The 25,369-nt window shown below is 51.6% G+C and overlaps 8 protein-coding genes across 8 annotated transcripts; 5 read left to right on the forward strand and 3 right to left on the reverse strand.

The window, feature by feature from the left end:
• Window positions 1–1,010: 1,010 nt before the first annotated feature.
• CC1G_07604 (ABC transporter) lies at window positions 1,011–6,698 on the forward strand (the record flags this gene model as incomplete). The annotated part of the gene is made up of 23 exons (XM_001836469.2): window positions 1,011–1,384; window positions 1,432–1,646; window positions 1,703–2,129; window positions 2,180–2,392; window positions 2,448–2,711; window positions 2,764–2,862; window positions 2,913–3,008; window positions 3,063–3,273; window positions 3,329–3,339; window positions 3,397–3,592; window positions 3,644–3,859; window positions 3,922–4,391; window positions 4,447–4,563; window positions 4,617–4,731; window positions 4,783–4,898; window positions 4,926–5,123; window positions 5,184–5,535; window positions 5,602–5,627; window positions 5,692–5,953; window positions 6,016–6,092; window positions 6,147–6,194; window positions 6,251–6,557; window positions 6,609–6,698. The coding sequence occupies 23 exons, from the start codon at window positions 1,011–1,013 to the stop codon at window positions 6,696–6,698; spliced, it is 4,500 nt and encodes a 1,499-aa protein (XP_001836521.2).
• A 394-nt stretch (window positions 6,699–7,092) lies between these two features.
• On the forward strand, window positions 7,093–9,285 carry CC1G_07605 (lanosterol 14-alpha-demethylase). Its single transcript, XM_001836470.2, has 8 exons — window positions 7,093–7,280; window positions 7,335–7,451; window positions 7,508–7,630; window positions 7,702–8,169; window positions 8,223–8,395; window positions 8,449–8,917; window positions 8,976–9,065; window positions 9,127–9,285. Exons 1-8 carry the CDS (start codon window positions 7,107–7,109, stop codon window positions 9,187–9,189), a joined length of 1,677 nt encoding a protein of 558 aa, XP_001836522.1. The 5' UTR covers window positions 7,093–7,106; the 3' UTR covers window positions 9,190–9,285.
• An 80-nt stretch (window positions 9,286–9,365) lies between these two features.
• Window positions 9,366–11,018, reverse strand: CC1G_07606 (hypothetical protein; the record flags this gene model as incomplete). Its single annotated transcript, XM_001836471.1, has 1 exon — window positions 9,366–11,018. The coding sequence occupies one exon, from the start codon at window positions 11,016–11,018 to the stop codon at window positions 9,366–9,368; it is 1,653 nt and encodes a 550-aa protein (XP_001836523.1).
• Window positions 11,019–11,875: 857 nt separating this feature from the next.
• Window positions 11,876–13,991, forward strand: CC1G_07607 (hypothetical protein; the record flags this gene model as incomplete). The annotated part of the gene is made up of 9 exons (XM_001836472.2): window positions 11,876–11,941; window positions 12,003–12,189; window positions 12,243–12,715; window positions 12,772–12,789; window positions 12,856–12,970; window positions 13,029–13,087; window positions 13,145–13,234; window positions 13,282–13,519; window positions 13,585–13,991. 9 exons carry the CDS (start codon window positions 11,876–11,878, stop codon window positions 13,989–13,991), a joined length of 1,653 nt encoding a protein of 550 aa, XP_001836524.2.
• Window positions 13,992–14,439: 448 nt separating this feature from the next.
• On the forward strand, window positions 14,440–15,534 carry CC1G_07608 (hypothetical protein; the record flags this gene model as incomplete). Its single annotated transcript, XM_001836473.1, has 5 exons — window positions 14,440–14,464; window positions 14,521–14,579; window positions 14,675–14,719; window positions 14,778–14,991; window positions 15,050–15,534. 5 exons carry the CDS (start codon window positions 14,440–14,442, stop codon window positions 15,532–15,534), a joined length of 828 nt encoding a protein of 275 aa, XP_001836525.1.
• A 234-nt stretch (window positions 15,535–15,768) lies between these two features.
• CC1G_07609 (hypothetical protein) lies at window positions 15,769–16,839 on the forward strand (the record flags this gene model as incomplete). The annotated part of the gene is made up of 5 exons (XM_001836474.2): window positions 15,769–15,787; window positions 15,838–15,893; window positions 15,942–16,031; window positions 16,098–16,323; window positions 16,379–16,839. The coding sequence occupies 5 exons, from the start codon at window positions 15,769–15,771 to the stop codon at window positions 16,837–16,839; spliced, it is 852 nt and encodes a 283-aa protein (XP_001836526.2).
• Window positions 16,840–18,644: 1,805 nt separating this feature from the next.
• CC1G_07610 (hypothetical protein) lies at window positions 18,645–20,533 on the reverse strand (the record flags this gene model as incomplete). The annotated part of the gene is made up of 9 exons (XM_001836475.2): window positions 20,242–20,533; window positions 20,120–20,185; window positions 19,892–20,052; window positions 19,819–19,841; window positions 19,740–19,764; window positions 19,653–19,692; window positions 19,555–19,596; window positions 18,799–19,504; window positions 18,645–18,742 (listed from the first exon to the last, which is right to left on the reverse strand). Exons 1-9 carry the CDS (start codon window positions 20,413–20,415, stop codon window positions 18,645–18,647), a joined length of 1,335 nt encoding a protein of 444 aa, XP_001836527.2. The 5' UTR covers window positions 20,416–20,533.
• A 670-nt stretch (window positions 20,534–21,203) lies between these two features.
• On the reverse strand, window positions 21,204–23,937 carry CC1G_07611 (hypothetical protein; the record flags this gene model as incomplete). Its single annotated transcript, XM_001836476.1, has 3 exons — window positions 21,204–22,235; window positions 22,294–23,714; window positions 23,766–23,937. The coding sequence occupies 3 exons, from the start codon at window positions 23,935–23,937 to the stop codon at window positions 21,204–21,206; spliced, it is 2,625 nt and encodes an 874-aa protein (XP_001836528.1).
• Between the last annotated feature and the right edge of the window lie 1,432 nt (window positions 23,938–25,369).

Consider the following 25,369-nt stretch of genomic DNA (forward strand, 5'->3'; position numbering starts at 1 on the left):
TGAAAGGGAATGGGAATCGTGAACACTGATGCTCTTCTTCACCTCCTGACATGACGGAGCTGCTGCTGCACAGCGCAGAAGAATCACGCTCGGAGGCTCCAAGATGCCACCATTCCTGGATCGTCACACCGTGCTGGAATGGAAACTGAAATAACTCTGTAACGTCGACGTCCTCCGTCTAAGCCAGCCTGGCGCTTATCAATTATCTATCAGGACCACCCTCTACGCCGACGGACCCCGCCGCTGTATTTGGCCCCTCCATAGAGACTGCCAGACGTCGGGATCAGTACTTCAAGGACGTGCGCGTGTTATATTACAGTACGCAGCAACTTCTTGTCGACCGGGAGCTGTGCCTCAGCGATGTGCTCGGGCTTTAATTCGGCGCGATGAGAAGTGAGGTTGACGACAATGACCGACAGTGGGGGTGGCAATTAGCCAGGACATCTTTATGCAAGAGCTTGGCCGTTTGCCGAAACGCCCGAGGCCCTTGCAAGCGCAGTCGTCTTGAGCGATTGAGCGTGTCATCGATGGAGTTCCTAAGTACTGGACGAGTCAGTATGACCTTTGAGGCCGGCAAAGTTTGACATCCGCGAATCCATTTTTAATGCAGATGTGGTCAAGATTTGGTTAGACTGGCTAGGTCAGGGCAAGGTCAGGGAGAGGAATTTCCAGATTGTCATCGTCATGACTTCATCCGGGGCCAGACATTCTCCCGAAAAGGACAGTTTACACAGCGGGACTGACGGAACGGGCCGAGTAATTGGGTATCCGATGCCAAGCACCAGGCAATTTTTGCGTCCGAACATCCACCATGCACTCATTTCGATCATAGCCCTGGGGTAAATCTATACTTGCTAGCAACATCCACAGGGTTACGCCCAGATTATCGTGCGCCGAGAGGATATTCTCTATCCGACCACTGACAGATTGATAATGGCTACTCCACCGAACATATATAAGCATCCTCCAATGCTTTCTCCGGTCATTTCCCCAATTTCCCTTTCATCAGAATGGCCGAGCACATACCCCTGGCCAATATCTCTGAGGAGGCTTCCTTGTCGCGAGCCACCAGCTTCAAGTGGTCCAAGAAGGCCGACCACCACGACGCCGACTTTGACGACGATGCCCCTCCAACCTCACCCAAGATCCAAGCAAAGCGTCGCAATTCGAGGCGCATGTCCACAGCCTCTCGAGTCTCCATCGATTTCTTCGACCCGCAGGGAGTGGAGGGTTTGAGACGCTCCATGACACGCGAGAAGCAGACCCAACCCTCAACCGTCCCCTTCCCAGCGCCTGCATCCTCTGATGCTAGCTCAGACGACTCGTTCGACATGGATTCCAAAGACTTTGACCTAGAGAAGTGGATTAGACAGATGATACAAAGGTGTGTTTCATCGTTCTGGTGCGCGTGCAATGACCCTAAGTGTGTAGGCGATCAAATAGCGAGGCCAAGCCTCGACAACTCGGTGTTGTCTTTCGCGACCTCCAGGTGCTAGGCATAGGTGCCTCTGCATCTTACCAGCCGACACTTGGATCAGTGCTCAACCCGTTGGATGCCATTCGCTCCTTCCAGACCGCTCGCCATCCTCCCATCAAGGAGATTTTGACCGGCTTTGAGGGTGTGGTTAGGCCCGGGGAAATGCTTCGTACGTGCTCGCGCGTCTGTTGCGTTATCCACGAAGTTCTCTGACGCGCCCTTCAGTCGTCCTCGGCAGCCCGGGCGCAGGTTGCAGTACCTTCCTCAAAACGCTCGCCAACCACCGCGCCGAATACCATGCCGTCAACGGCGAAGTTCATTACGACTCTATCTCGCCTGAAGAGCTGCACAAATACTTCCGCGGCGACGTGCAGTACTGCCCTGAAGACGACATCCACTTCCCGACCCTCACCGTCGATCAAACTATCAAGTTCGCTGCGCGCACGAGAACGCCCAGGCACCGTGAGGAGTTTACCCGTGCACAGTTCACGGAGATGCTCTCCACCGTCTTGACCACCGTATTCGGCCTCCGGCATGTGCGTAATACGATGGTTGGAGATGCCGCTATTCGCGGCGTCAGTGGTGGACAGAAGAAGCGAGTATCGATCGCGGAGTCGTTGGCTACTAGGGCATGCATGGCTTGCTGGGACAAGTGAGTCAGTTTATCTCGCCCGATCCATTCTATATTTACGATCGCTCTAGCTCTACTCGGGGTTTGGACGCGAGCACGGCACTTGAGTTCGTCCGCGCTTTGCGTATCGCTACGGATGCGATGCAACTGAGCACGGTCGTGTCTATCTATCAAGCTGGAGAGTCTCTCTACAAGCACTTTGACAAGGTCTGCGTCATCTACGAGGGCCGTATGGCCTATTTCGGTCCTGCGCACAAGGCGAGGGATTACTTCATTGAGATGGGGTAAGCCTTTTCCCTGGGGCAACTTGGTTCAGTCCTGATCCTGATCTCGCCTCAGATACCAACCTGCCAATCGTCAGACTACACCCGATTTCCTCGTCTCCGTTACGGATCCTGGAGGACGCCTCCCTGTATCCGGTGTTGCGAATCAACCTCGAACTGCCGATGAATTCGCTGCCTACTTCAAAGCATCACAGTTGGGACGAGAGAACCAGCGAGACATCGAGGATTACATTGCTGAACATGTCGGTAAACCCGACCGCGCTCTTGGCTATATGCAGAGCGCTCGTGCCGAGTTTGCGAAGAGGAGTGGCAAGAAGAAGTGAGCCTTCCTTTTTCCCAGTTGTTTGCAAATTTCTGACCGTCGTGGATAGCCCCTATATGCTCACCATACCGCAGCAAGTCGCTGCTGTGATGAGGAGGAAGGTTCAAATCCTGCGCGGAGACATGTTGGCAACGTTCTTCAACACATTGTGAGCACCTCTTGTTCAAGACTGAGGACTAAGCTAACTCTTTCCTTCAGCTCTTTCGTCTTCCAAGCTATCATCATGGGTTCTCTTTTCTTGAGGATGCCGGAGAGGACATCCGCTTTCTTCTCTCGCGGAGGTGTCCTCTTCTTGTAAGTACCACTGGAAATTCCCATTGTTTCGTCACTCATATTTAACTTTCATAGCTCCTTGCTTTTCTCGGCTCTGGCCACCATGGCTGAAATCCCCTCCTTGTATTCCCAACGACGCATAGTCCTTCGACACAAGAAGGCGGCTCTATACCACCCCTTCGTGGAAGCTCTCGCTCATACCCTGGTTGACATCCCTATCGCCTTCTGCATCATCTCTATATTCTCCGTCATTCTTTACTTTATGACTGGTCTCCAACGTAGCGCGGTAAGTCTCTGCCTTGATTACCTTTCGCTGATTTCGGTCTGACTTGATTTTGCAGGAGCAATTCTTGTGCGTCGACAATAGGGCTTTCGATTGGTGATTGCCTTACTGACCATTCTTCTACAGCACGTTCCTTTTATTCCTTTTGGTTATGGCTATGGCCATGAAGTCATGGTTCCGTGCCTTGGCCGCCGCTTTCAAATCAGAGGCCACTGCTCAGTCTGTGGCGGGTATCGCTGTCCTGGCTCTCTGTATCTACACCGGATACACTATCCCCAAACCGTCGATGATCGGCGCTTTGCGCTGGATCACGTACATTAACGTATGTCCGCCATCGTAACCTTCTTGTCCAATTTCACTGACCATTCATTAGCCCCTTCGTTATGGCTTCGAGTCTATCCTGGTCAACGAGTTCCGAACGCTTGTTGCCGAGTGCGACGCGTTGATCCCGCAAGGACCAGGCTACGAGAACATCACCTTGGAGAACCAAGTGTGTGCCGTTGTCGGTGCCCAGCCTGGTGAAAGCGTCGTCAATGGCGCTCGGTTCGCAGAGCTTTCGTATGGCTTCAAGTGGTCGAATGTCTGGATGGTCAGTCTCTTTTCATCGTCAGTGAATATCGGTGCTGACACGGGTTTCTTTTTTTCCCAAAGAACTTGGGCATCATCATCGCTTTCCTCGTCGGTTTCATGGCCCTCCTTCTCCTCTTCTCCGAATACAATACCAGCACCACCTTCGACTCCTCCGTCACCCTCTTCAAGCGCGGCACCAAGCGCGTCGTTCGTTCCAAATCCGACGAAGAAGAGAAGCGCAGTTTCGATGCCAGTTCCACCTCCGCCATGCTTTCCAGGAAGAAGGGCGACGCACCGCTCAAGATGAACGACACATTTACCTGGAAGAACCTTAACTACACTGTTCCCATCCCTGGAGAGGACGATAGGCAGTTGTTGTCGAACGTCTCAGGATATGTTGCCCCTGGAAAGTTGACGGCTTTGATGGGTGAATCTGGTGCGGGAAAGACGACCTTACTCAACGTGCTTGCGAGGCGAGTGGATACTGGCGTTGTCACTGGCGAGATGTTTGTAAATGGACAAGCGCTTCCTCGCGATTTCCAGTCACAGACGTACGTGTTCTCGGTCCTTCCCTCGCACTTGATACTGATGAGATGTGCTGTATAGTGGTTATTGTCAGCAGATGGATACCCATGTTGGAACTGCGACCGTTCGTGAAGCTTTATTGTTCTCCGCCAAGTTGCGCCAGCCGGCTTCTGTTCCTCTCAAGGAGAAGGAAGCTTAGTGAGTGGCGACGTTGGTCTTGTTTTCTTCCCGTTTCCTGACTTGACCTCTAGTGTCGAGCAATGCATCAAGATGTGCGGCCTTGACGAATATGCGGATGCTATTGTTGGTTCCTTGAACGTCGAGTATCGCAAGAGGACGACCATCGCTGTTGAGTTGGCTGCGAAGGTACAGTACCCGACTCTCTTCGATTGACAGTGTCTCATGATATGCGATTAGCCCAAACTTTTGTTGTTTTTGGACGAGCCTACATCTGGTCTTGACTCTCAGAGTGCCTGGGCTATCGTTTCGTTCCTTCGAAGTCTGGCTGACCAGGGACAGGCGATTCTTTGCACGTACGTTACCTTTTTCTATCTCCTCAGTTTCGCCAGCGTTGACGGTTTCATTCCACTCAGGATCCATCAACCTTCGGCTGAGCTGTTCCAAGTTTTCGATCGGATGCTCCTGCTCAAAAAGGGTGGTCAGACGGTCTACTTTGGCGATCTCGGTCCCAACTCTAGCACCTTGATTCAATACTTTGAGCGGAACGGTGCTAGGAAGTGCGACCCATCGGAGAATCCGTACGTTCTCCCCTTGCTACCCGCTGCTGTGTCTCCCTAACGGTGTTTCTATTTTAACAGTGCAGAGTATATGCTCGATGTGATCGGTGCTGGTGCAACAGCGACCACTTCTTTCGATTGGTACAGCATCTGGAAAATCTCGCCCGAAGCAGCCTGTGTGCAACAAGAGATCGAGGGTATCTATGCAGAAGGTCGAGGCCGTCCTGCCGTCGAAGCGACCCTCCAGAGCGAATTTGCGACCTCCTGGGGTTACCAAGTCAAGGAGCTCTTCTATCGCAATGTGCAGAGCTACTGGAGGGACCCGACGTACCTCATGGCCAAACTGGTTCTGAACGCTTTCGGTGGTCTCTTCGTTGGCTTCACGTTCTTCAACGCACCGAATACGCAGCAGGGAACCCAGAACAAGCTATTTGTGAGTACACAGTTGTAACCTTCCGTCGATTTTAGAGTTGACTCTAGGTTTTTCCTTGCACGAAAGGCTATCTTCATGATTACGATTCTGAGGTTGGTCGATATTTCCTTTCAGGTGTCTTTTAGTTGGCACTGACACACTGTGTTTGCTATGCAGTGTACCGCTTGCCAGTCAACTCCAAGTGCCCTTCATCAACCTACGGTCTGTTTACGAAATCCGGGAGCGACCTAGTCGGATGTACAGCTGGACTGCGCTTATCACTTCCCAAATCCTCATCGAAGTACCATGGAACATTTTGGGATCCATCATCCTCTTTGTCACTTGGTATTGGACTGTCGGTTTCGACTCGTCCCGAGCGGGATACAGTTTCCTTCTCCTTGGCATCATCTACCCGATTTATTACACCACGATTGGACAGGTGTGTTGCTTGGTTTCGCCTCGCCCCGAAAGTGGAATCTTTGCTGACTTCATTTATGTAAGGCTGTGGCGGCGATGTCTCCGAACGCTGAAATCGCGGCGATGTTGTTCTCGCTCCTTTTCTCTTTCGTCCTTTCTTTGTGCGTAGAGTTTCTTTCGCGCCCGGCTTAGCCTTGCTCATCATCGGATTATAGCAATGGTGTCATGCAACCCTACCGAGCGCTCGGGTGGTGGAAGTGGATGTAAGTGCATCTTGGTTATGTCGGGTTTCCACATCGAGTTTGACGCTGTTCCCCAGGTATCGACTTTCGCCTTTCACCTACTTGATCGAAGGTCTCCTTGGTCAGGCCATTGGTCGACAAGCGATCAGATGTTCGCCTGTCGAGTTTGTTCAGGTCAAGCCTCCCAGTGGTATGACCTGCGGCTCTTACCTGGACCCCTTCATTTCCATGGCTGGTGGATACTTGACGAACCCCGACGCCACCTCTGACTGCAACTACTGCAGCATGAGCACGACCGACCACTTCCTTATGTCGAGCTTCAACATCAGCTACGACAACAGGTGGAGGAATGTTGGTCTTATGGTCGTGTTTACCGTTTTTAATGTGCGTGTTTCCCTTCTGTGCGAGTGATGTTAGCGCTGACGGCGAATCTAGTTCGCGTGTGTTTACGCCCTTACATACCTATTCCGGATTCACAAGGGAAGCCTTCTCCCTAGTTTCAAGCGCTCGAAGAAGAAAAACTAGTTTTTATGTACACAGTCGTAGAATTTATATTACGCATCTATTTAATGATCTCGTACCATACCTTCGCATTACTTGGTTACAAACATGGCAATGAATAACGACGTACTTGTGCTCGTACGATTGACTGAAGCCCGTTCGAATTTCTATTCATCGAGACCCAATTGGTTGCATCTCCACGCCCGAGTGCATCAGACCAGAACCGACATTGGTGTTCTCGGCGGTCTCTAGAAACGAGAGATAATCTAAGCTATGACCTTTTTGGGCAGTCGGGATCAAACGCCCGTCACCGCGAATCGAACGATTTCAATTTCGTGATTTATTTCAGTTCGGGGGCTTTCAGGATATAAAATACTTGTTCGCTTGGGTGTTGGGAAAACAATCCACGTCTCCTTCCCCCCTTTTTCCAAAATGTCGACGTTGGCCGCTCAGCTGAACGGCACTCTCCCTTTGTCGGCGGACGCGTGGTCAGGATTCCTCGCACAGGCCAAGCAGCATGTGTCCGCCCTCGACTCGCGCACTTTCGTCCTGTTGCTCATTAACGCCCCCGTCATCGCCATCGTTCTCAATGTTTTGAGACAGTTGGTACGTGTTCTCGAGACTTTCAAAGTCGGTTTGCAGACTCACAACGGTGTACAGGTGATTCCCAAGAAAGCAACGGACCCGCCTGAGGTTTTCCACTGGATTCCCATCGTTGGATCGGCCATCCAGTACGGCAACGACCCTCTCAACTTTTTCTTCAAGTGCAGGGAGAAGGTGGGTAACAATCCGCATTGGCATTCGAAATGGTCACTGACGTGGAGAAATTTCAGTACGGCGATGTTTTCACTTTCGTTTTGCTCGGTCGACGTGTCACGGTTGCCTTGGGTCCCAAGGGCAACAACTTTATTCTCGGTGGCAAATCCATCGTATTTAATGCCGAGGATGCCTACACTGTGCGTACCCCCGTTTATCTAATCGCTTTAGTGCAGGGACGCGCAGCTGACCGCCGGATGACCGTTTCTAGCACCTTACGACCCCTGTGTTCGGCAAGGACGTCGTCTACGATGTTCCCAACGAGAAGTTCATGGAACAGAAGCGATTCGTCAAAGTCGGTATCTCAGCGGAGAACTTGCGTGCATACGTGGGCATGATCGAGGAAGAAGTCGAGGGCTTCTTGAACAACGATCCAGCCTTCTCCGTCTTCCAGCAGAACGATGTCAACGAATGGGGAACTTTCAACGCTGTCAAGGTCATGCAAGAGATCACCATTCTCACTGCCTCGAGGACCCTCCAGGGCAGGGAAATTCGCAACGGCCTCACCAAGGAGTTCGCTCAGATTTACAACGACTTGGACGGTGGATTCACCCCCCTCAACTTCCTCTTCCCCAACTTGCCTTTGGAGAGCTACCGCAAGCGTGACCGTGCTCACAAGAAGATGTCCGACTTCTACGTTGACATCATTAAGAGGCGCAGGGCTGGCCACAGCGATGAAGTGAGTTGCTATCATTCGTCTGCATTGGACCTTGTCTGATATATCTCTGGTAGACCGACCACGACATGATTTCTGCTTTGCTTGAACAACGCTACCGCAACGGTACCGCCCTCAAGGACCATGAAATTGCTCACATCATGATTGCCCTTCTCATGGCTGGTCAACACACCTCTTCCGCTACTGGTGCCTGGACTCTTCTCCACCTCGCCAACAACCCCGATGTTGCGTAAGTGTTGGCTGGACTCCTTAGCCCGCTATCATGCTAAAGAACCCTTCTAGTGAGGCTCTGTACAAGGAACAACTCGAACACTTCACCAACCCCGACGGCAGCTTCCGCGAGATGACCTATGACGAACTCCGTGCCCTCCCCATCCTCGACTCGGTCATCCGTGAAACCCTTCGCATGCACCCTCCCATCCACAGTATTATGCGCTACGTCCGTGACGATGTCGCCGTCCCCGGATCCCTCTCCGCCCCCTCCAAGGACAAGACCTACATCATCCCCAAGGGCCACTACGTCCTCGCTTCCCCCGTCGTCAGCCAAATGGACCCCCGCATCTGGAAGAACCCCGAAACCTGGGACCCCACCCGCTGGAGCGATCCCGAAGGTGTTGCTGCCGAGGCTTACAAGACCTATGTCGACGAGAACGGAGAGAAGATTGATTACGGTTTCGGTGCTGTCAGCAAGGGAACTGAGTCTCCATATCAACCCTTCGGTGCTGGCAAGCATAGGTGCATTGGTGAACAGGTGTGTATTCCCCCTTCTTCCCCTCGTCAACCTCATACTGATATTGTTCGTGCTCTAGTTTGCCTACCTGCAATTGGGTGTTCTCATCTCGACTGTCATCCGCAAGTTGGAGCTCAGAGTAGACATCATCCCAGAGCACAACTACCACGTAAGTCTGACTTTGTAGCCTCTCCATGGCCCATCTACTAAGTCCTGCCTCCTTTCCATAGACTATGATCATGATGCCCAAAACACCTCATACCATCTCCTACCGTCGCCGAAAGGCCGACTAGTTTTTATGTCACGACCATTAGACGTTAATTGATACATAATGTTATTTACTTACCATACTACACGGAACTGGATAGATAATCCAATCGAGAATGCTTTTGAATTGGATTGTTCGTTATTCCTGCCACAAATAAAGGTGGGGTGGTACATGGCAAACTGCAAGTGAAAACCCTATCGGTCAGTATACAAAAGCTTCTCTGAGTGAAGAGCAATGATGCTTCAATGTGTTGAATTGGTATTCGTCGAGGTCCTCCTTCACCGCTAGTGAACCATGGAGAGATACGACGTTAAGGGTCTCTGTGCCAGGAAACAGAGCGAGACTTCCGATGAGCTGGTGCTTAAACGCTCCGCTTTGAATCAGGTGTTTCGTGCGGCGTATCTCAATGGTGAGTGTCGTGACTCTTTTCAGAGCGTCGGAGCGTTCCTTGGAAGCCAAGGTCGGAGGAATGCCCTTCATTAAGGACGCAGTGAGGGCGCGGAAATCGGCATTCGCTATGCAAAAAACAAGGCGGGCCCCGAGTGAAATCGAGGAGTGGTCATCATGGTCCTCTCCGTCCTTGTTCTCTCCACAACCTTGTTTTGGACGTTGAAATTTGTCCAAACGCTGAACGTCCAAGACACTTTGTGCAACAGTCTCGATGTCGAAAGGCGGGATGGCCCCGTCGTTCTCGTTGTCGTTGTGCACCAAAGTAATCTGCTTGAGTCGCGGTAAACGGACCTTGTCGACTGGTCCAGAAAGAAGACCGCGTAGTCCGAGAGGCTGGAGTTCGATGGACTCCAAGTTGGGGAGGTGGAGGGTGAGGGAATCGGGCCACTGCGAGTGTCGAGGCGGAACCCCGTGGAGCCTGAGTTTGGTCAAGGTCTTGGAGAAGAAGTTAAGGCCAGGAAGTACTTGATAAAACTGGCAGCGCTCGAATCCGACGAACATCGAATCTATCAGAGGGCCCATCGTCGCACACCGGTGCATGATAAACTGCACTTCATCGGTGTCCCACGGATAGCTTCGAATTGGCATGACCAGACTCGTCACTGGAGAGTTGGCCAGGAGGGAGAAGGACCACTCCGAGAAAGGGGGCCGGAGAAGTTCCATGCTGACTTGGAAGTGGGTGATCTTGGGCGGGGCGGAGGGGTTGTACTTCAGAGATCGCCAACAGTATTTAGGAAGGCGTATGCTTCGAATGTATTGGCGCTCGTCCTGCAGAATCCAGCCAGATGAAAACGCCTTGCCCTCTATAGCGGGGTCCTGGTATCCCGCGACAATCTTGTCGGACCAGTCGTCGATCCGGAAGTCTGTACAGCCTTTAGAAACAAGGAGGTTGAAGAGCGCCTCGAGTGCGCCCTCCAGTGCACCAGGATCTGCGTCGTCATCCTCGCCGACGAGATAGGGGAACGCAAAGGCCAATATCGCACTTTTGACGGTCGTGGCTTTTTCCAGAAGCCTTCTGATCCTGTATAGTTGTGTCGCGAGACCTGAATGTGTTGTCCCTATACACAGGTCGACTTCGATACATTTAAACACCTTGATGGGGGGTGTCAAGGCGAGGAGGAAGTCGAGGGTGTCGGGCCTGCGATGTACATAAAACTCGTCGGGTAGTTTAATATTGCAGTGCTGTTCCGGGACGTAGATGCCCATTGTTTCCAGGCCTAGTCGGACGGCCAGACGGTGGAAGTCACGGCACACTTGAACACATGTGTAGAGGCTTTTCTTCGACAATCTCGACAAGATCATTGAAAGAATCTCTTCCGGGAGTGCAAGTACGTTCCTTGGGGGTGTCAGGATATCCGGACTGTTTGTCGGCTTCTGTAGCTCCATGATTGCAAGACTGGACATAGTATCTGCAGGTGAATGTTATAAAACGTCGTGGTGCAAGTGTCGACTAACAACTTACAATCGAGAAATGTGGGGAAAAGCAGGCTAGGGAGGGGTGCGACCGCCGGTCTCCCCAGAAGTGTATATATATGTGCTGACTCTGGACTTAATATACATTCGTCCTCGAGGCAACCTGCCGGCCGGGACCAAATCTCTGATCGACACCTGACCGGTCAACCCTTCTTGTTGCACCATAGCAGGGAACATGCAGGCGAACTTAGATAGGCAAAACGCACCACACATTTCGAGTGGTCAAGTTAATTACCCACCGTGCTCAATTGACAAGACGGTCGTTGTAGACCTATCGATACACTTGTCGGCCAGTTATCTCACCTCATTTTTGTGCTCGACGACGACGAGGAGGGCTGTTATAAGAACCAAAAGAGGTTGTCAGCGCGACGGAGGAAGGTCCAGATATTCAAGTTCTCAGTCCAGTGTGTGTGTGTGTGTTTCCAAGCCTCGTGGGCACCGTAACCCCCAGGCTGACTAATAGAGATCACTCGGTACCTTTTCCTTCCAGCACACCGGAACCAAATAAACCATCGCCTTCTGACCACTGCGCGATATGTAAACCAGACAACAACTGCCGTTATTCTCTGCAAGACAATCAAAATGAAAGGAAACATAGGTAAGTGCTCTACTCGTCGTCTGTGGCTCCGTGAGCGCAACAAATTAATGCACTTTGCAAGGTGCTGTCAACAGGGTATTGGGAATATCAGGGAAGGAACTAAGGACCTTTCAGGTATCCTCTACATACTCCGCTTAGCATGGCCGTCTAAACATTACATCCATAGGAATCATGTGTGGCTTCGACCACGATGCACCTGGATTTAGCGCACACTGCCTCAAGCCAACCGGACAGAGTTGACCAAGCTTTGCAAAAGGTATGTGGCTTTTTCAACTTCGTGGAAGACACACTTGCGGCTGTCCGCTAAAGATTGATAGGTCATCGCGGGGAACGCAAACATTAGCATCGACTGGGAGAAACACGCCTGCCAGGACGCTGTCAGGCGATACTTGTGCGAGGTTCACTCCAGACAGCGCCAGAAAGCAGGCGTAACCCCAGGAACACGGAAAGACCGGGACAGGATTCCAAAGGCATCGATCTCTGCCACTTCCAAGAACAAAAATGGTCAGTAATCGTCAATTCCAAATTTATTGACCGTCATCTGAGAGTCTGCCCAGGCGCTTCTCCAAATAGTAGGAGGTCATCCCAATCGGTTGGATCATTTGTAACACCTGTTACTCCGAGTCCAACTCGACGGCAGACTTGTAGAGTGCAGGATATAGCACCTCTCTTTTCCCACACCGAAGTCAAGCGCGAAGAGGGTTTGTTAAGGAAGACGAAGAGGTCATCCAGTCTCACTCCCTCCCTTTTCATCACTTCATCGTCTGGTAGGCGATATCGCCCAGCCTCAGCCCGACTTAGTTCGCGCTCTCTTTCCCCCGTAGTGGACAGAATCCAAGGACTTCTGGATTCCATGGCGCCTGCCCTCTCTTGGCTCCACCCTGCTCTATATAAATATGGGTTTAGTGACGACGCGGCTCTGGAAATTATCGCGCAACAGGACCGGGAACGAGTAACACGAATTGTACTCGATTTTCAGCGGGACTTCAATGACGATAACTCCAATTCGAGGCAGATGACTGGGGCGCATGTATCCCTGTTAGTTGAAGCCCTTCTAAGGACTACTGTTGCTAACAATGTTACTAGCAATACGGAAACATGATTGTACTATAGTATAGCTTGGCTGTGTCGAAAATGTATTCACACGTTGACCCTTGGGCGTGGGACCAGTGGCACGGTTTCTTTAGCGCTCGATTGGAAAGCGGCGTTTTTGAACAGGCCGCAGTCTATTACGGTACCTCATGCTCTTGTGCCAACATGGCGAGCAATTCGAAAACTTCGTTCAGTAAGCTAGATTTATCGATTCTTTACATGCAGTACACTGACGCTGGCGATTAACCTAGATGATGTTTGCTACGCTCTTGGCTTGTCAAAAGCGGACCCCAGAGCAAAGAAACTTCATGTGAGATTTCTGGGTTGACCGAGATCTTGCGCTATAATTTGACCGGTTCATGGGCAGGCTTCACTTACAAGTGGGATGGATCTGTACTTGGACCCGAATAAGACAGGGACGGAGCAATTATCTCACATTGGAAAAGTGATAAAAAAGGTATCCCACAACGCTGAATGACAAGGCAATGGAATGACCTGTTCTAGGCTGCCGCAGAGAATCCTGAAATCCTCATTAACCTTCAAAATCGGAACCACAGGGGTACTCTGGCAGGGTGGTTGTGCAAAGAACATTCGGTGATGCGATACAAGTACGGGTACATAAAACGAAACGTTAAGGACGAAAAAAGACCTGGAACAGATACGGGTTCGCCGAGCCAAACTGCCAGATCTTCAAACAGTGGTGCTCAGATTGGCTCGCTCACAGCGACGCCGCCACGATACGGTGATTTACAAGATCGGTCTGCTCAGAGTAGTCACTGTAATACTAATTTTTTATCTTGAACTCAGATCTACGCCGCAATGGAGCTCGCGAACATCGAGTCGCTCCTGTCACTCCAAGCCCGCGATACAGGCGTAGCCGTGCCCCTACGCTCACAGATTCCGAAAACATGGGACAAGCTTCACAACAGGCGAGAAGCAGCACTTCAAACGATGACCCCATTAGTTCCATTCTCGACTCAATGTCCCCAGCGGCCCTGTCCTGGCTCCGTCCCTCCATGCGTGAATTTGGCTTTGACGAGGTCGACATCCTGAACGTTATTACTCAACAAGACCGCGAGATGATCAAAAGGGTCGTAAACGACTTCCAGAAATTCCACAATCAGAAGCAAGAAAATGAAAGAAAAATCTCAGGGATACATGTCTCGCTGTTGGTAGAAGCTTTGGCTTCCGGGACGGAAAGTCGATCTGGGTGAGCAGCTGGCGGCGTCATTTTAAGTAGCATCTACCCTTTGATAGGTCTAAGGCAATCCCAGAGAGCGCAAACTTCAACGCTGACTGGGAGAGATCCGCAAACAAGGACACGTCAAGATATATATGCGATGTTTACTCCAGATGTCGAGACTAATGACCGGAACAGATGTCTCCTTATTAAGATTCCTTCTTATTGGTTGAAGCCCTTCTGGGAACCAGATGTGCCTGAGGTTACGGCAATGCAAATCGATGCCAATTTAGCTTGAACCCAAGGTCGAAAATGCATTCACAAGCTGACCTTTGAGTGTTGAGCGTGGGTATGAATTCGAGTCAGTAAGCGCCCGCGGCTCACGGCCGTGGACCCGCGGTGATGGCTTGGACCGGCAGGAAAGAAAGACGCGGGCGATATCGACAATCAGAGCACGCTGCAAGCTCTTACCCGGTGCCAACATGGCTAGATACAGTATCTCGTTCAGTGAGTTGGATCTACTTGTGTTATACATACATACTAACTCACTATCAACCGTGAAGGTGCGGTATGCGACGCTCTGGACTTGTCAACATTGGACCCAAGAGCGAAGCGACTCCAGGTGAGATCCATACACCAGAAACATAACTTCATGGGCCGACTGATTTGTAGGGTTCAATTGCATGTGCTATGGCAAGTCACCTAGACCTAAACAAGACAACCACGAGCCAGCTATTGGAGGTTGAAAGAGCGCTCAAACAGGTGAACTGTCCGTTGTGCAGGCAATCTTTGTATCATATTGACCGTGTTTGCCTGGCAGGTAGTCACAGGGAATCCCGACATCTTCATTGACTTGACAAAGCGGGGCCACACGTCTGTTCTCAAAAGATGGATATATAGGCAACACACGGTCAAGCGACAAAAGCGTGGCTATACGAGGTCCAAAGGGGTCGCCGGGAAAGAGGAAAGGGACTCTTTGTATATCCCTTCAGTAGGAGCACGCACCAGCACATTCAGGTCGTCGATGCTGATCGGTGAGGGCAGCTTCTATGTGTCTTTGGAGCAGGGCAACTGAGTGCTACCCCGCACCAGGTCTTCGAACCGTGTCAGTCGCTTCTTGCCGCCCATCCACTATCGGAAGGGACTCTAGCCCCACAGAAATACATTCCTCCGGGTCACTGTCGACTCTTCGAAGCTCGAGTTCGGTGGGCTCTAGTGGTCGTTCACGAGCGTATTCCATCACCACCGTCAGCTCTGGGCAGAGGCGCACATCACTACGTTCGGCTTCGTGGAAGAAGAAGAAAACCGGTTCCGTTGAAACCGCCGAAGACACCATCCGTTCTGTTCTAAGCTCAATGTCGCCGGCTTTGTCGTGGCTTTATCCTTCCATGCGTAGCTTCGGCTTTGACGAAGTTGAAACTCTCAACGTAATTTCTCAGCAAAGTCGAGAAAGGATTCAAAGGATCGTCAACGATTTCCGAAAATTCCACAACTTGAACGAAGTCAATGGGAGGAAGGTTTCAGGGGTGCAAGCCTCACTGTTGGTGGAAGCATTGCTATCTTGGACGAAAAGTTGAAACAAGTGCAAAGTGGGCATTGTCACAGTAGTATCCTCTCAATGCTCGTATCAATTGGACTCTGAGGTATTCGGTTACACCGGGGTCTCTCCCATGCTGCGAGCTTTGTCAGGGTTTATGTAATTAAGCGCCCGTCGGGCGAGCCCCGGTGGGTGGGAAGAAACCGGCCCTTGGATGCCCTGAGTGGCGACTTTTACAACGTCTTTGACTTTATATCCGTCTTGTTGGACCACCATGCCCACTGTCACGAGAGGTAGGCCATGAAATCACGCAAAGGCTTCCGTTTCTCATCTGGAGTTGCAGCGGAACTCAAAGAGGTGCTTGGGATAGCAGAGGGGGAGTGCATTGATCAGTTCAGAGTAAGTGGGACACATGTGCTCAAAAGCTATGCTCATTATCGCCTAAAGAGCCGCTGTGATGAAGCAGTGTCTCGATATCTCGACATTACAATCACAGGATATCAGCAACGAGAGCGGGTGGAGCGTGTTGTGGCGAAAGTAAGTGGATAAGGCGATGTTTCTTCCACTCACTTGCTGATGGGAGACCTCGCTGTCCTGCTGAAGATTGGTGCGCAGAACCCAGATCTGGTTGATCTGAACCTACCTGCACACGAGCACATACTAAAGAAACTTGTGCTTGATCGCCATGCAAAGCAGCGTGAAAAAAGAGGCCTGACTTGCTCGCGCTCTAAAGCACATACTCGTCGGGGTGCCAACAGAAGCAAACGTCCCAATGCAGTCACCAGCGCCCGAAGGTTAGACACCCGTCCAGCCCGCGACCATCCATGCAGTGAGTTGATCAGTGTCCTCCACTCCCACTGGCATAAGAGGCTTACTTGGTGTAGGTGAAGTTGAAGAAGCATCACCTCCAACGCCGGCCGAATCTCGATCACAGTCGCCCGAAGTACCCACCTCTTCCATGGTTACCCAAGAGGCCAGATCAACCAGATTGCCGCGCGCCTCTAGGCACCCAGGTTCACAGACATCCCCTGCTACCTCGCACGATTCCGTGCCCACACACAGGGAGTCCTCTTCAACAGAGAGAGATCACAGCGTTCTTCAATTTCTGGACACGGTTGTGCCGTCTCTACGCTGGCTCGCACAATCGTTTATTGCCTTCGGTTTTCATGACGAGGAAACAATAATTGGAGTGGCCCAACAGCCTCGAGACACGGTCGTCAGGATTATCGAGGACTTCCAAAAGCGCTACAACGGAGACCCCGAAAACGATACGAAGATTACGCCTTTGCAAGCCGTCATGCTCGTCGAAGCCTTCAAATTCTATAGGGATAAGGGTCGAGGGTAGGAAAGCCGACCTCTAATAGCCCCTGGGAAGGTATATACAATGGGACGCACTGGTATCTGGGCGACCGAGATAGGGGCACCGGGCAGTGATCGATGAACGCGCCAATGTACCAGGAAAGTTTTGTTCGTCTAGCTACCTGTCACGAATTCAATGCCCCTCGGAGATACTCTGACTCGGCCTGATCCGTGTGTTTCTATCAAGCCTTCTGTAGATTTGTCGAAGGCAGCTTATAATACTACCTGAATGGGTGATGAAGGCGCCGAAAAACAGTGGCTGATTCCTCCAACAAGACAGCGAGAACCAGAGGCAGGGCAACTTCTCTTGCGTCCGAGATGGCGAGTTTCGAGTTACAGGTCGAGGTGAAAAACTAACATGAGGCTGGCCGAGGAAGCAGAGTCCCCCTAATTCATAAGAGAAAAGGGTGCGACCAGCACCTGTAGTGTTAGTTCATTCTATCTGTTCTTGTTCGTCTGTCCAAGAGTCCCACAATCAGAGAATCCCCAACTGCGAAACTGAAACTAGCCCAATAAAGAAGAAAGTTACGGGACTGCGCCTCTAGTTTGCTTTTACCCTTTGGAGTCTTTTCCCAACTATAAACAAACATCGTTGCTTTAGGATACGCGAGAGACTCAGACATGCCTCGATAGGGGCCACATTTAATTGACGCGTCCGACGCGTCGACGCGCTGTCGGGGTCCTGGAATGAGACCTTCCGACCGATCGGCGGACCCGCTGGCCGAGATTCTTGGAGTACCTGCAGCAACAAGCCAACTCCCAGTCCTTGAAATGCCAATCTGTTGCAATCCTTTGGTCGTTTCTAGAACACCTACCGTGCGGAGACTAAGGCAAGAAGACTGAGGACCTCGAGACTGTCAAAAATCCACTGTTCAAGATTCCACCTTGTAACCGCCATGATGCAAAGACTGGGAAGACCCTTTTCATCCACAGCCCGTGCACCTTTAACCCCAGGGAGAATGGGAATTGGGGAAGGTAAGCCTAGTCAGTCCAACCCGGCATCTGAGGCTAGACACTGACCGTAACAAAAGTCGAGCGTCGCGTCAAAGCCATGGTTCGGAATCACAGACGAGATCGCCTTTCAGGAATTCAAAGTGAGTTGTGCGTTCGCCTTCTCAGTTACCGTCTTACCGAACGTACCTGAAGTCGAGCTCTAACCAAGCAGTAGAACGATGCCTGAACGTTTACCACACGGCAACGGAACAGCGCTACGCCATCCCCAGAGCGGTCGACACGGTGCGCAGCCATGAGGCCCCCTCCTTTGAAGTTTGCTGACATTCGTTTAGATCGTGTTGAACAACCCTACAATCAGAGCAGACGTTAATAACATCCAGCATACGACGTGGTTGGCGATGTACATACAACGCATTCAACAGAGGCGTCGTCGGAAACTTACTCGGTCGACGGTGAAAAGGCCCACCAGCGAGCTTTAATGCCGTATTATACTATGCGCAGTCCTCGAGCAATGTCAATATCCTTGGTATCGATCGTCCGTATGAATTTGCACATCGCGAAGCCTGTAGAATTGAATGAATCTATTGCTTTTTAATTTTAAAAACTTACAGGAGTCGTCGTATCTAGGTATCTATGACTGACTCCAGACACGGCGAGGCAAAAAGCTCGCCACATAGAGCGCCCCAAATACTATGCCTATAAGGGCGTAGTACACCATCCACCCTCCCAACAAGTTCCTAGACAACGAGAGGGAGTAGAGGGAGGTGGCAACTCCGGGACCGATTGCTCTCATCACACTAACCGTCATCTAGAGCGAACGTCAGTTTCGAGGTAGTGTTAAGAGATGATTTCACACTCTACCTGGCTGAGACCGTTGGTGGCCCCAAGGGACGCACGGTTAGGTGCTGCGGCAGCAATAAAGATGAAGACAGCCCCTGTAAAACATTATCAGTGACTGTTGGGCTACAACACCAATCCGAGTCCAACGCACCATAACACAAGCTCATTCCAATGGAGATGAGGATCTGGAACACTACAAGGCCATAGACCATCGGCGTGAGGCCCTGACTCCTAGCCATCATATTCAGCAAAGGGTATAAAGCAAAAGCGGGTATCGCAAAGGCCATCCCTGCTAAGAAGGTATTCCGAGACCCGAATCTATCATTGATCTTCGCAAAGAAGAACACTTGAAAGACTCCATTGAAGACTCCGTAGATGGAAAGCAGGTTGCCAATGATAGGTGGTGGCAGCCCGAGCCCACCCATCTCAATTGGGGTAGAGAGAAAGAGAGGTTGGATGGCTCGGAAGGCAATGTCGACTAACGAGATGGTGGCGTAGTTTCCGGCAGCGATGATAACGCGCCGAGTGAGTAGTGATCGCAGGGGTAGTTGCTTTTCGCTCGGTAAAGGTTTTGGTGAGGGATTTTGGGTAACTGAGGGGTCCTGCGAACCGACAACGCCTTGGAGGACAAGGTCCGATTTTTGGCCTCGTATTCTCAAGAGTTGCTTGATAGAGATAGGGTTGGGCAGTGTTTCTTTGAGGAAAAAGAGAGTCACAATGAGTGCTGTGAGCGAGAATGTCGCTGGAACAGCGCATGCAAGGAAGTAAGGATACGCTTTGAGGAATTCACTGTCGCCAAACCATCGCGGAAAGCGTTCCGCGGGTTTAGAGAGCGAACCGCCGATGATAGGACCGAGCTGGGAGGAAGGTAAGCAAGGATTCCGGAGAAATATCGTCCCATACTTACGGTGCTCCCAGTGGACCACGAGATGGGGAAATAAGCATAAGCCTAGAGAACGTCGCGTTAGGAAACGGAAACCACAGCAAGGTAGCCTGATTACGCACTCTTGAGATGTTTGTTTCGTCGGTCATCTCTGCCATCATACTACAGAACGATAAGTAACGCGTCAAGTAATGATTCACAGGCCTTACCTCTTGATGACGCCAATATTTCCATCTGCAGATGGTTGTCAGTAGCGATTCCCAATGGGGCGACAAGATAATTACGCACTGAGGGCGCCATTCAAGCTTCGACTGCAGCCAAAAGTTAGCCAAGGGCCCACGCTACAAAAAATACGACGCACCTGAGTACCAAGCCCCAGAACGTCTTCGAGAGACCAAACGAATACATCGAGAGCGAGAGACCGGTGAGTCCCATGATGATTACCGGTTTTCGTCCGATGGTATCGGAGAGTCTACTCCAATGCAGCACGGTCAAGGCTTGGGTCAAGAAGAATATAGAATGCTGTGCAAGATTGCAAGAAGAAGAGGTCAACTACAGGAACCAAGTAGACCCGGAAAGCCCCACTTACCATTATCCCGACATAATACCCAACGGCGGCTTCGTCGCCTCCTGTGATCCCCAACTCACGAATCAACTGCACGCCAATCATTCAGGACACGTTCTATACACATCGCACTCAACATTACGCACCTGAGGCATAAACGGCGAGATAACCTGCGAGGTCAACGGTTCCGCGAGTTGCAGGAGCAACACCAACGAGAACTGGAACCAGGGTAGGGGTGTAACCTGTTTCTTCTTCACATTTCCATCCTCTCCTCTCAACAACGGTGTTTCTTCGTCAATAATATTTTGCGTAGCGGTCATGGTTGTTCGTCGTTAGTCGTAGTTTGTCGTCGCAAAGGTCATGAGCAAGAGAACGATGGGTAGAGAGCTAGGGGGCTAGTACACCAATTGCTGGGACAAGGGTTTGGCCTTTCCTTGGGGTCAAGAGGAAGAAAGCCGAACAGGCAGGGAGCTCAGTCAATTTGTATGAGGGTCCTAACCCCTATAGCCGACAATGTCAAGTAAAGGAAGAAGGGCGAAGGTGAAAGAACGGTCCGAAATCGCGACTTCGCAAACCCTTCCGTCGGACTTTTAATCACAAGCGCCTCTGACTAAGCTGCCCGTCCAAGAAGAACGCCGAATGACTCGAGATGCTTACGTCTCCAACGGTAGACATATGGGCACGACAGCGGCAGCCGACAAGGCATTAATCGTCCATGTTCGTCGAACTGAGGCCATGGAAGGAAGACGTCTGATGGACCACCCTATTTGCCGTAACCACAGAACCCTGTGAGTGACATCTATCGCCGACCACCTGCATTGATTTCCTGAAGTAGATTTCATTTACTTCCTGATGCTTTCCGAGGTCTAAGTATAAACAGCTTTGCATTGACTGGAAAGGGGTACAGACTCGATAACGAAATGAGTGGCACAGACGACATAAAGAGCGGCGACGGGGACGAACATGAACAAAAATACTCTAGAACACAAACGAGGGGGAAAGGTAATTCACATAGCGAAAGGCGAAATCATGTAGAAAAACCATAACAAGTGAAGAAAACATGGTAAAGAATACATCAAGTGGAAGCGAGCAGTGGCCTACCATTTGATCACAGAGCATATCCACCAGCAAACCTCCCTTCGGCATCCATTTCCCCGAAGTCAACTCCACTCCACCTAGCATCTGACCACCGAGTTGAGGTTTCCGACAGGTAACTCGTTGGCCTCATATAAGCTAACGACGAGCGCGAGTTCTCGAGCGCATCCAAGATCGCCAAAATCCCGTTTACTCCTTGTGGGTGCGACGCAGCCGTGTTCAAAATGAATTCACATTCCAGAGCATCTGCATCATCGGTGCTACTGGATAGACCAATCGATGCGTCTGCTTTGGAATCGCTATCCACACTGAATTCCCGTACGATCGAGTCGGGAATGATAGGGGAATCGCCCGAGACGGACAGGTTAGAGTACACGGAAGAAACGGACGATCGCTTGGAGTGAACCGGCGAGGAGTGGCTGGAGGTCGATGATGATTGGGTATAGAGAGCCCAAGGCAGCAAGCCTTCCAAAATGGGTACATTTTCGAACGTGTCTGTGCAGGGGAACCTTTCGGGTGGTGGGGTGAGGGCGCAAGAGCCAGTGACGCCAGGACGAGCAAGGTCAGTAACAGATGGTCGAGAGGCTGATCTTGCAGGCAATACCAGAGGTCGAACAGCAGATTGACGTCTGGCCTTGTCGACAATGGACGTGAGCGACCCTGCCTCGGTTTCGTCCACGAAGGTCCAGTGAAGTCCACTTGCAGAGACAATGATGCCGCGAGGAGGGGCTGGGTTGAGCAAAGGCGCTGAAAGATGCCTCGTTTTCGTAGTCCGATTACCACCATTGCGGACGACGTCGGTGTCGATCATCGAAAACCATCGCCGCTTAGTGATAGTTGGCGCAGTCATGTCCAGGTTATCGATGATGGCCGAAGGTTCGAGACAGCTGCGTGGTGATTCGCTAAGGAGAGGGTGAGAACCACTGTCGCGTTCTTCCTCTTCAGCAATAGTAGAAAGGACCGAGCTGGGGTCTGGGAAGGATACCCCAGAGCGACGGGCATCGAGGTTGCTCAAAGGCGTTGGTCCGTAAAAGCCGTCTTCATCCTAAAGGTTATCGCGAAGTCAGCGAAATGTCAAGCGAGGCAGCCATGAGGTTACATACATCAGAAGAATCAGAGAACCTGGATTCCCATTGATCCCGGTCTCCGTCGTTGCTGCTTGTATCCTGTTCAGAAGCGACCTCGCCAACGCTTTCCCAGTCTGCGGAAGGGAACGAGGAGCCCGTTGACATCCCTTTAGGGTCTTCGAGACTCATCGTCGGAGAAGGACAGCGCGATTCAGGAAACACTTGGTCGAGGCCCGCCATTATGAGGTCGATGGACGACGTGTCGACTCGACAAGCGTTCCTCCTCCTTCGCTTCAAAGTGGCGCTATCAGTGGATTCCAGGCTCTCGGACCTATCGCATTCAGAGAGTTCGGCGTTTGGCGGTACCAAGAGGAGGCTTGGATTGAGGGCGTTGTCCAATGCAGCTGTGGGACGGTCTTCGGATACTCCAACATCCAAGTCAGAGGTCTCGCAGCCGTGGAAAGCTGATACAGCGTCCTCGTGCGCCGCGTTCGACGCCATTTCCGGAGTGGTGGGCTGGCTTGGAGGAGTCAAGGTGATTTCAGGAACCACAGATGCCTGTCGAGGGTCGAGTGGCTCAGTAATAGCAGGAGAGTTGGTCTTGCTTGGCGAGTACGATTCCAGGCTGTAAACCGAAACTTCATCCACCTCCAAGTTCAGGTTGCGCTTGGCTGCATGCCACCAACCGAGCGGGGTGTTTGACCGCCCTTTAGTCTCGCGCCCGGTCGCTTTGCTCGTGGAATCATCGCTTGGATCCCCGCTCACGGATGGACTGCTGGTGTTCGAGCTGTCTGGACTGTCAGGAGGAGTGTGGATGATGACTTCGAGAACTACGGAGGAGGTTTCGTCGCATGACCGCGACGGTCGAAGTCCGGAGAGCCACGATGGCCTGTCGCACTTGCTCCCTGCAAGGATGGGCCCAGACAAGGCGTGTCGTTTCGTCGCGTCGCGTACTCCGCGAATCATGAGTGCGGACAACGGCACATTATCCTCTTCATCAGGTTCGCTTTCCCAGACATTCTTTCGAAACTCGCCTTTGACTATTGTGGGTGACAGAATTGACGTAGGCGTGGTCGGTGCAGTCGAGATTGAGGGCGATTGCGACGTGTCACTGTCGAGGATGGGCGTGAATTGCGAATCGCTTCGACTGGTATCGGTGGGGGACTGAAGATAATCATCCGCGAACGAAATTGTCACATCTGACATTGAGGCAAGGTTAGTGGCCAGAGCGCCAGATGAACTATTGATCCCACCTGACGTTGGGGTTGCGAGCGAGGTGACGTCAAAGCTGCCTACGCGAGAGGGTGCTTTGAACGGATCGTGGAACAACGCTCTGGCCGCATGAGATCCCCTTTTGACATCTGCAGTTCGACAGGGCTGCTGCAAGGGGGGCGTACCCGCCCGCGGACATCGAGAAAGGGCGAGGTCGTCAAACGGGATTGGAGGGGAGATTTTGGCTACGAATGGGTGAGAACAGGAGCTTGACCGAGATATCAGTGCCAACTTACCAAAGGCGTTGCCTGCATCATCCTTGTTCAATGTGGCGGGCACAGGCACAAGGACAGGCGCGGTGCAGGGCTTCTGAGGACGAGCAATCGCCGCCACGCTTTGGACAAGGCGCGTCCATCCTGCCTTGAAGGCGACCTTGACCTGGGTGAACGCGGCTGTGAACCAAGACATTGCTGTCAAGCCACGCGAGGAAGGTAGCCGGTTGGCGAGATGCGGGATGAAGGAAGGCAGAGGCTGGCAAGAATGCCCTTCCTCCCAGTTGATATACCGGCAGTGATCGATAAGTTGGCGGACACCGACGATCGACGTAAATTTGGAAGTTGTCGAATTCCGCTATCGCTAGGAGACCGAGAGGGCTGTGACGGGCTCCGTTATGGTCAAAGCCCATTTGCAGGTGTCAAAATAAACCACGGGTGACAGTTTGGAAGCAACCGAGAAGTCATACATCGACACCGAAGTGCCGATATAGGACGACACAGGCGGCTATAGTGGAATGACGACTTTAGCGCTCAAAGCAGGTGAGTTCCATGCAGAAATACCTGAGAGTCCGCGCAACAGACAGAAGTGCGTTTGGAACGCACCGGACATTGAAATATACATCTTTTGGATGCGACGGCAACGAGACTGTACAGTGACTTCGAAGGACAACGGGGACCTCGATCACATTGCGAGTTTTCGTTTCAGTTGATGTAATCCACATTTTTGCAGCGCAGGGGATGACGAGGAGCGTTTAATCAAAGAAATCGAGAGAAGACTCAGGAGAGACATGGTCATGGAGTGAGTTATATGCGCGCGGGGGGCAAGTTCCCTGGTGTCCTCCGGTGAACATCGGTGGACGCTGGGGTTCGGTGTTTGTCACTATTTGCCAACGACCTCCGTTGGACCGGTGTGGGAACGCCCTGGAGACCGCTGAACACCTCTCACCTCGAGCGCCGGCCCCCACTGACCTCCACCGTACTCCTCGGTGGTCGCTGGATGCCGCCGACCTCCACTGGAACGTGGGGTCAAGCTCACTGAATCTCGCCGGAAGGGGACTTTTGTTAAATCACATCTTTTCTCTAGTTCTAGCCACGAACATTTGTCTCAGTCTGTATCTTGATCCTTAAAACTTTGCAGGATACCAATTAAGTTTACCTTTATATCGTTGATTGGAATAGCGCTTCTCAGAAGATATGAAGTTGGAACGACACCATTGCGGCCAGAAGAAGGGGCGCGCACAACTAAATAGACGCCCAAGGCTGTGTCTACTCAAAGGTGGCATTCGGAACCCATAAAACTTGTATCTTCACTATTGACATTACAAATACACTTGTAATTATGCCGCTTGGAGGGTACATACATGGTTTATTAAAAGCTCGAAGCGAAGGACCCCTGGCGATTGGTGGGGGTCACTGGATTCCACTGGGGGTGATACCATTAAGCGGGACGAAATCCATCGATCATGGCCCTTCGACCGCTGTCGTTCACGGGGGTCCGCTGGAAATTGCTATGGACATCAACGTTCACTGGACACCGGTGAACTCTGTGCCAGTTCCAACGGGGTTCACCGACCGTCGCTGGAAATTGTGGTGAGTTTTGGTGGAGTTCGGCAGGGGATGCCGGC

The sequence above is a fragment of the Coprinopsis cinerea genome, assembly GCF_000182895.1.
Source record: "Coprinopsis cinerea okayama7#130 chromosome 4 map unlocalized cont3.4, whole genome shotgun sequence".
Lineage (NCBI taxonomy): Eukaryota > Fungi > Basidiomycota > Agaricomycetes > Agaricales > Psathyrellaceae > Coprinopsis > Coprinopsis cinerea.

Excerpts from the sequence above, each read along its gene's own strand:
- CC1G_07605 (XM_001836470.2), top strand. The coding sequence starts at position 7,107 with ATGTCGACGTTGGCCGCTCAGCTGAACGGCACTCTCCCTTTGTCGGCG. Across the intron at positions 8,918-8,975 it reads ATAGGTGCATTGGTGAACAG|TTTGCCTACCTGCAATTGGG; the intron begins GTGTGTATTCCC and ends TTCGTGCTCTAG. Across the intron at positions 9,066-9,126 it reads TCCCAGAGCACAACTACCAC|ACTATGATCATGATGCCCAA; the intron begins GTAAGTCTGACT and ends TCCTTTCCATAG.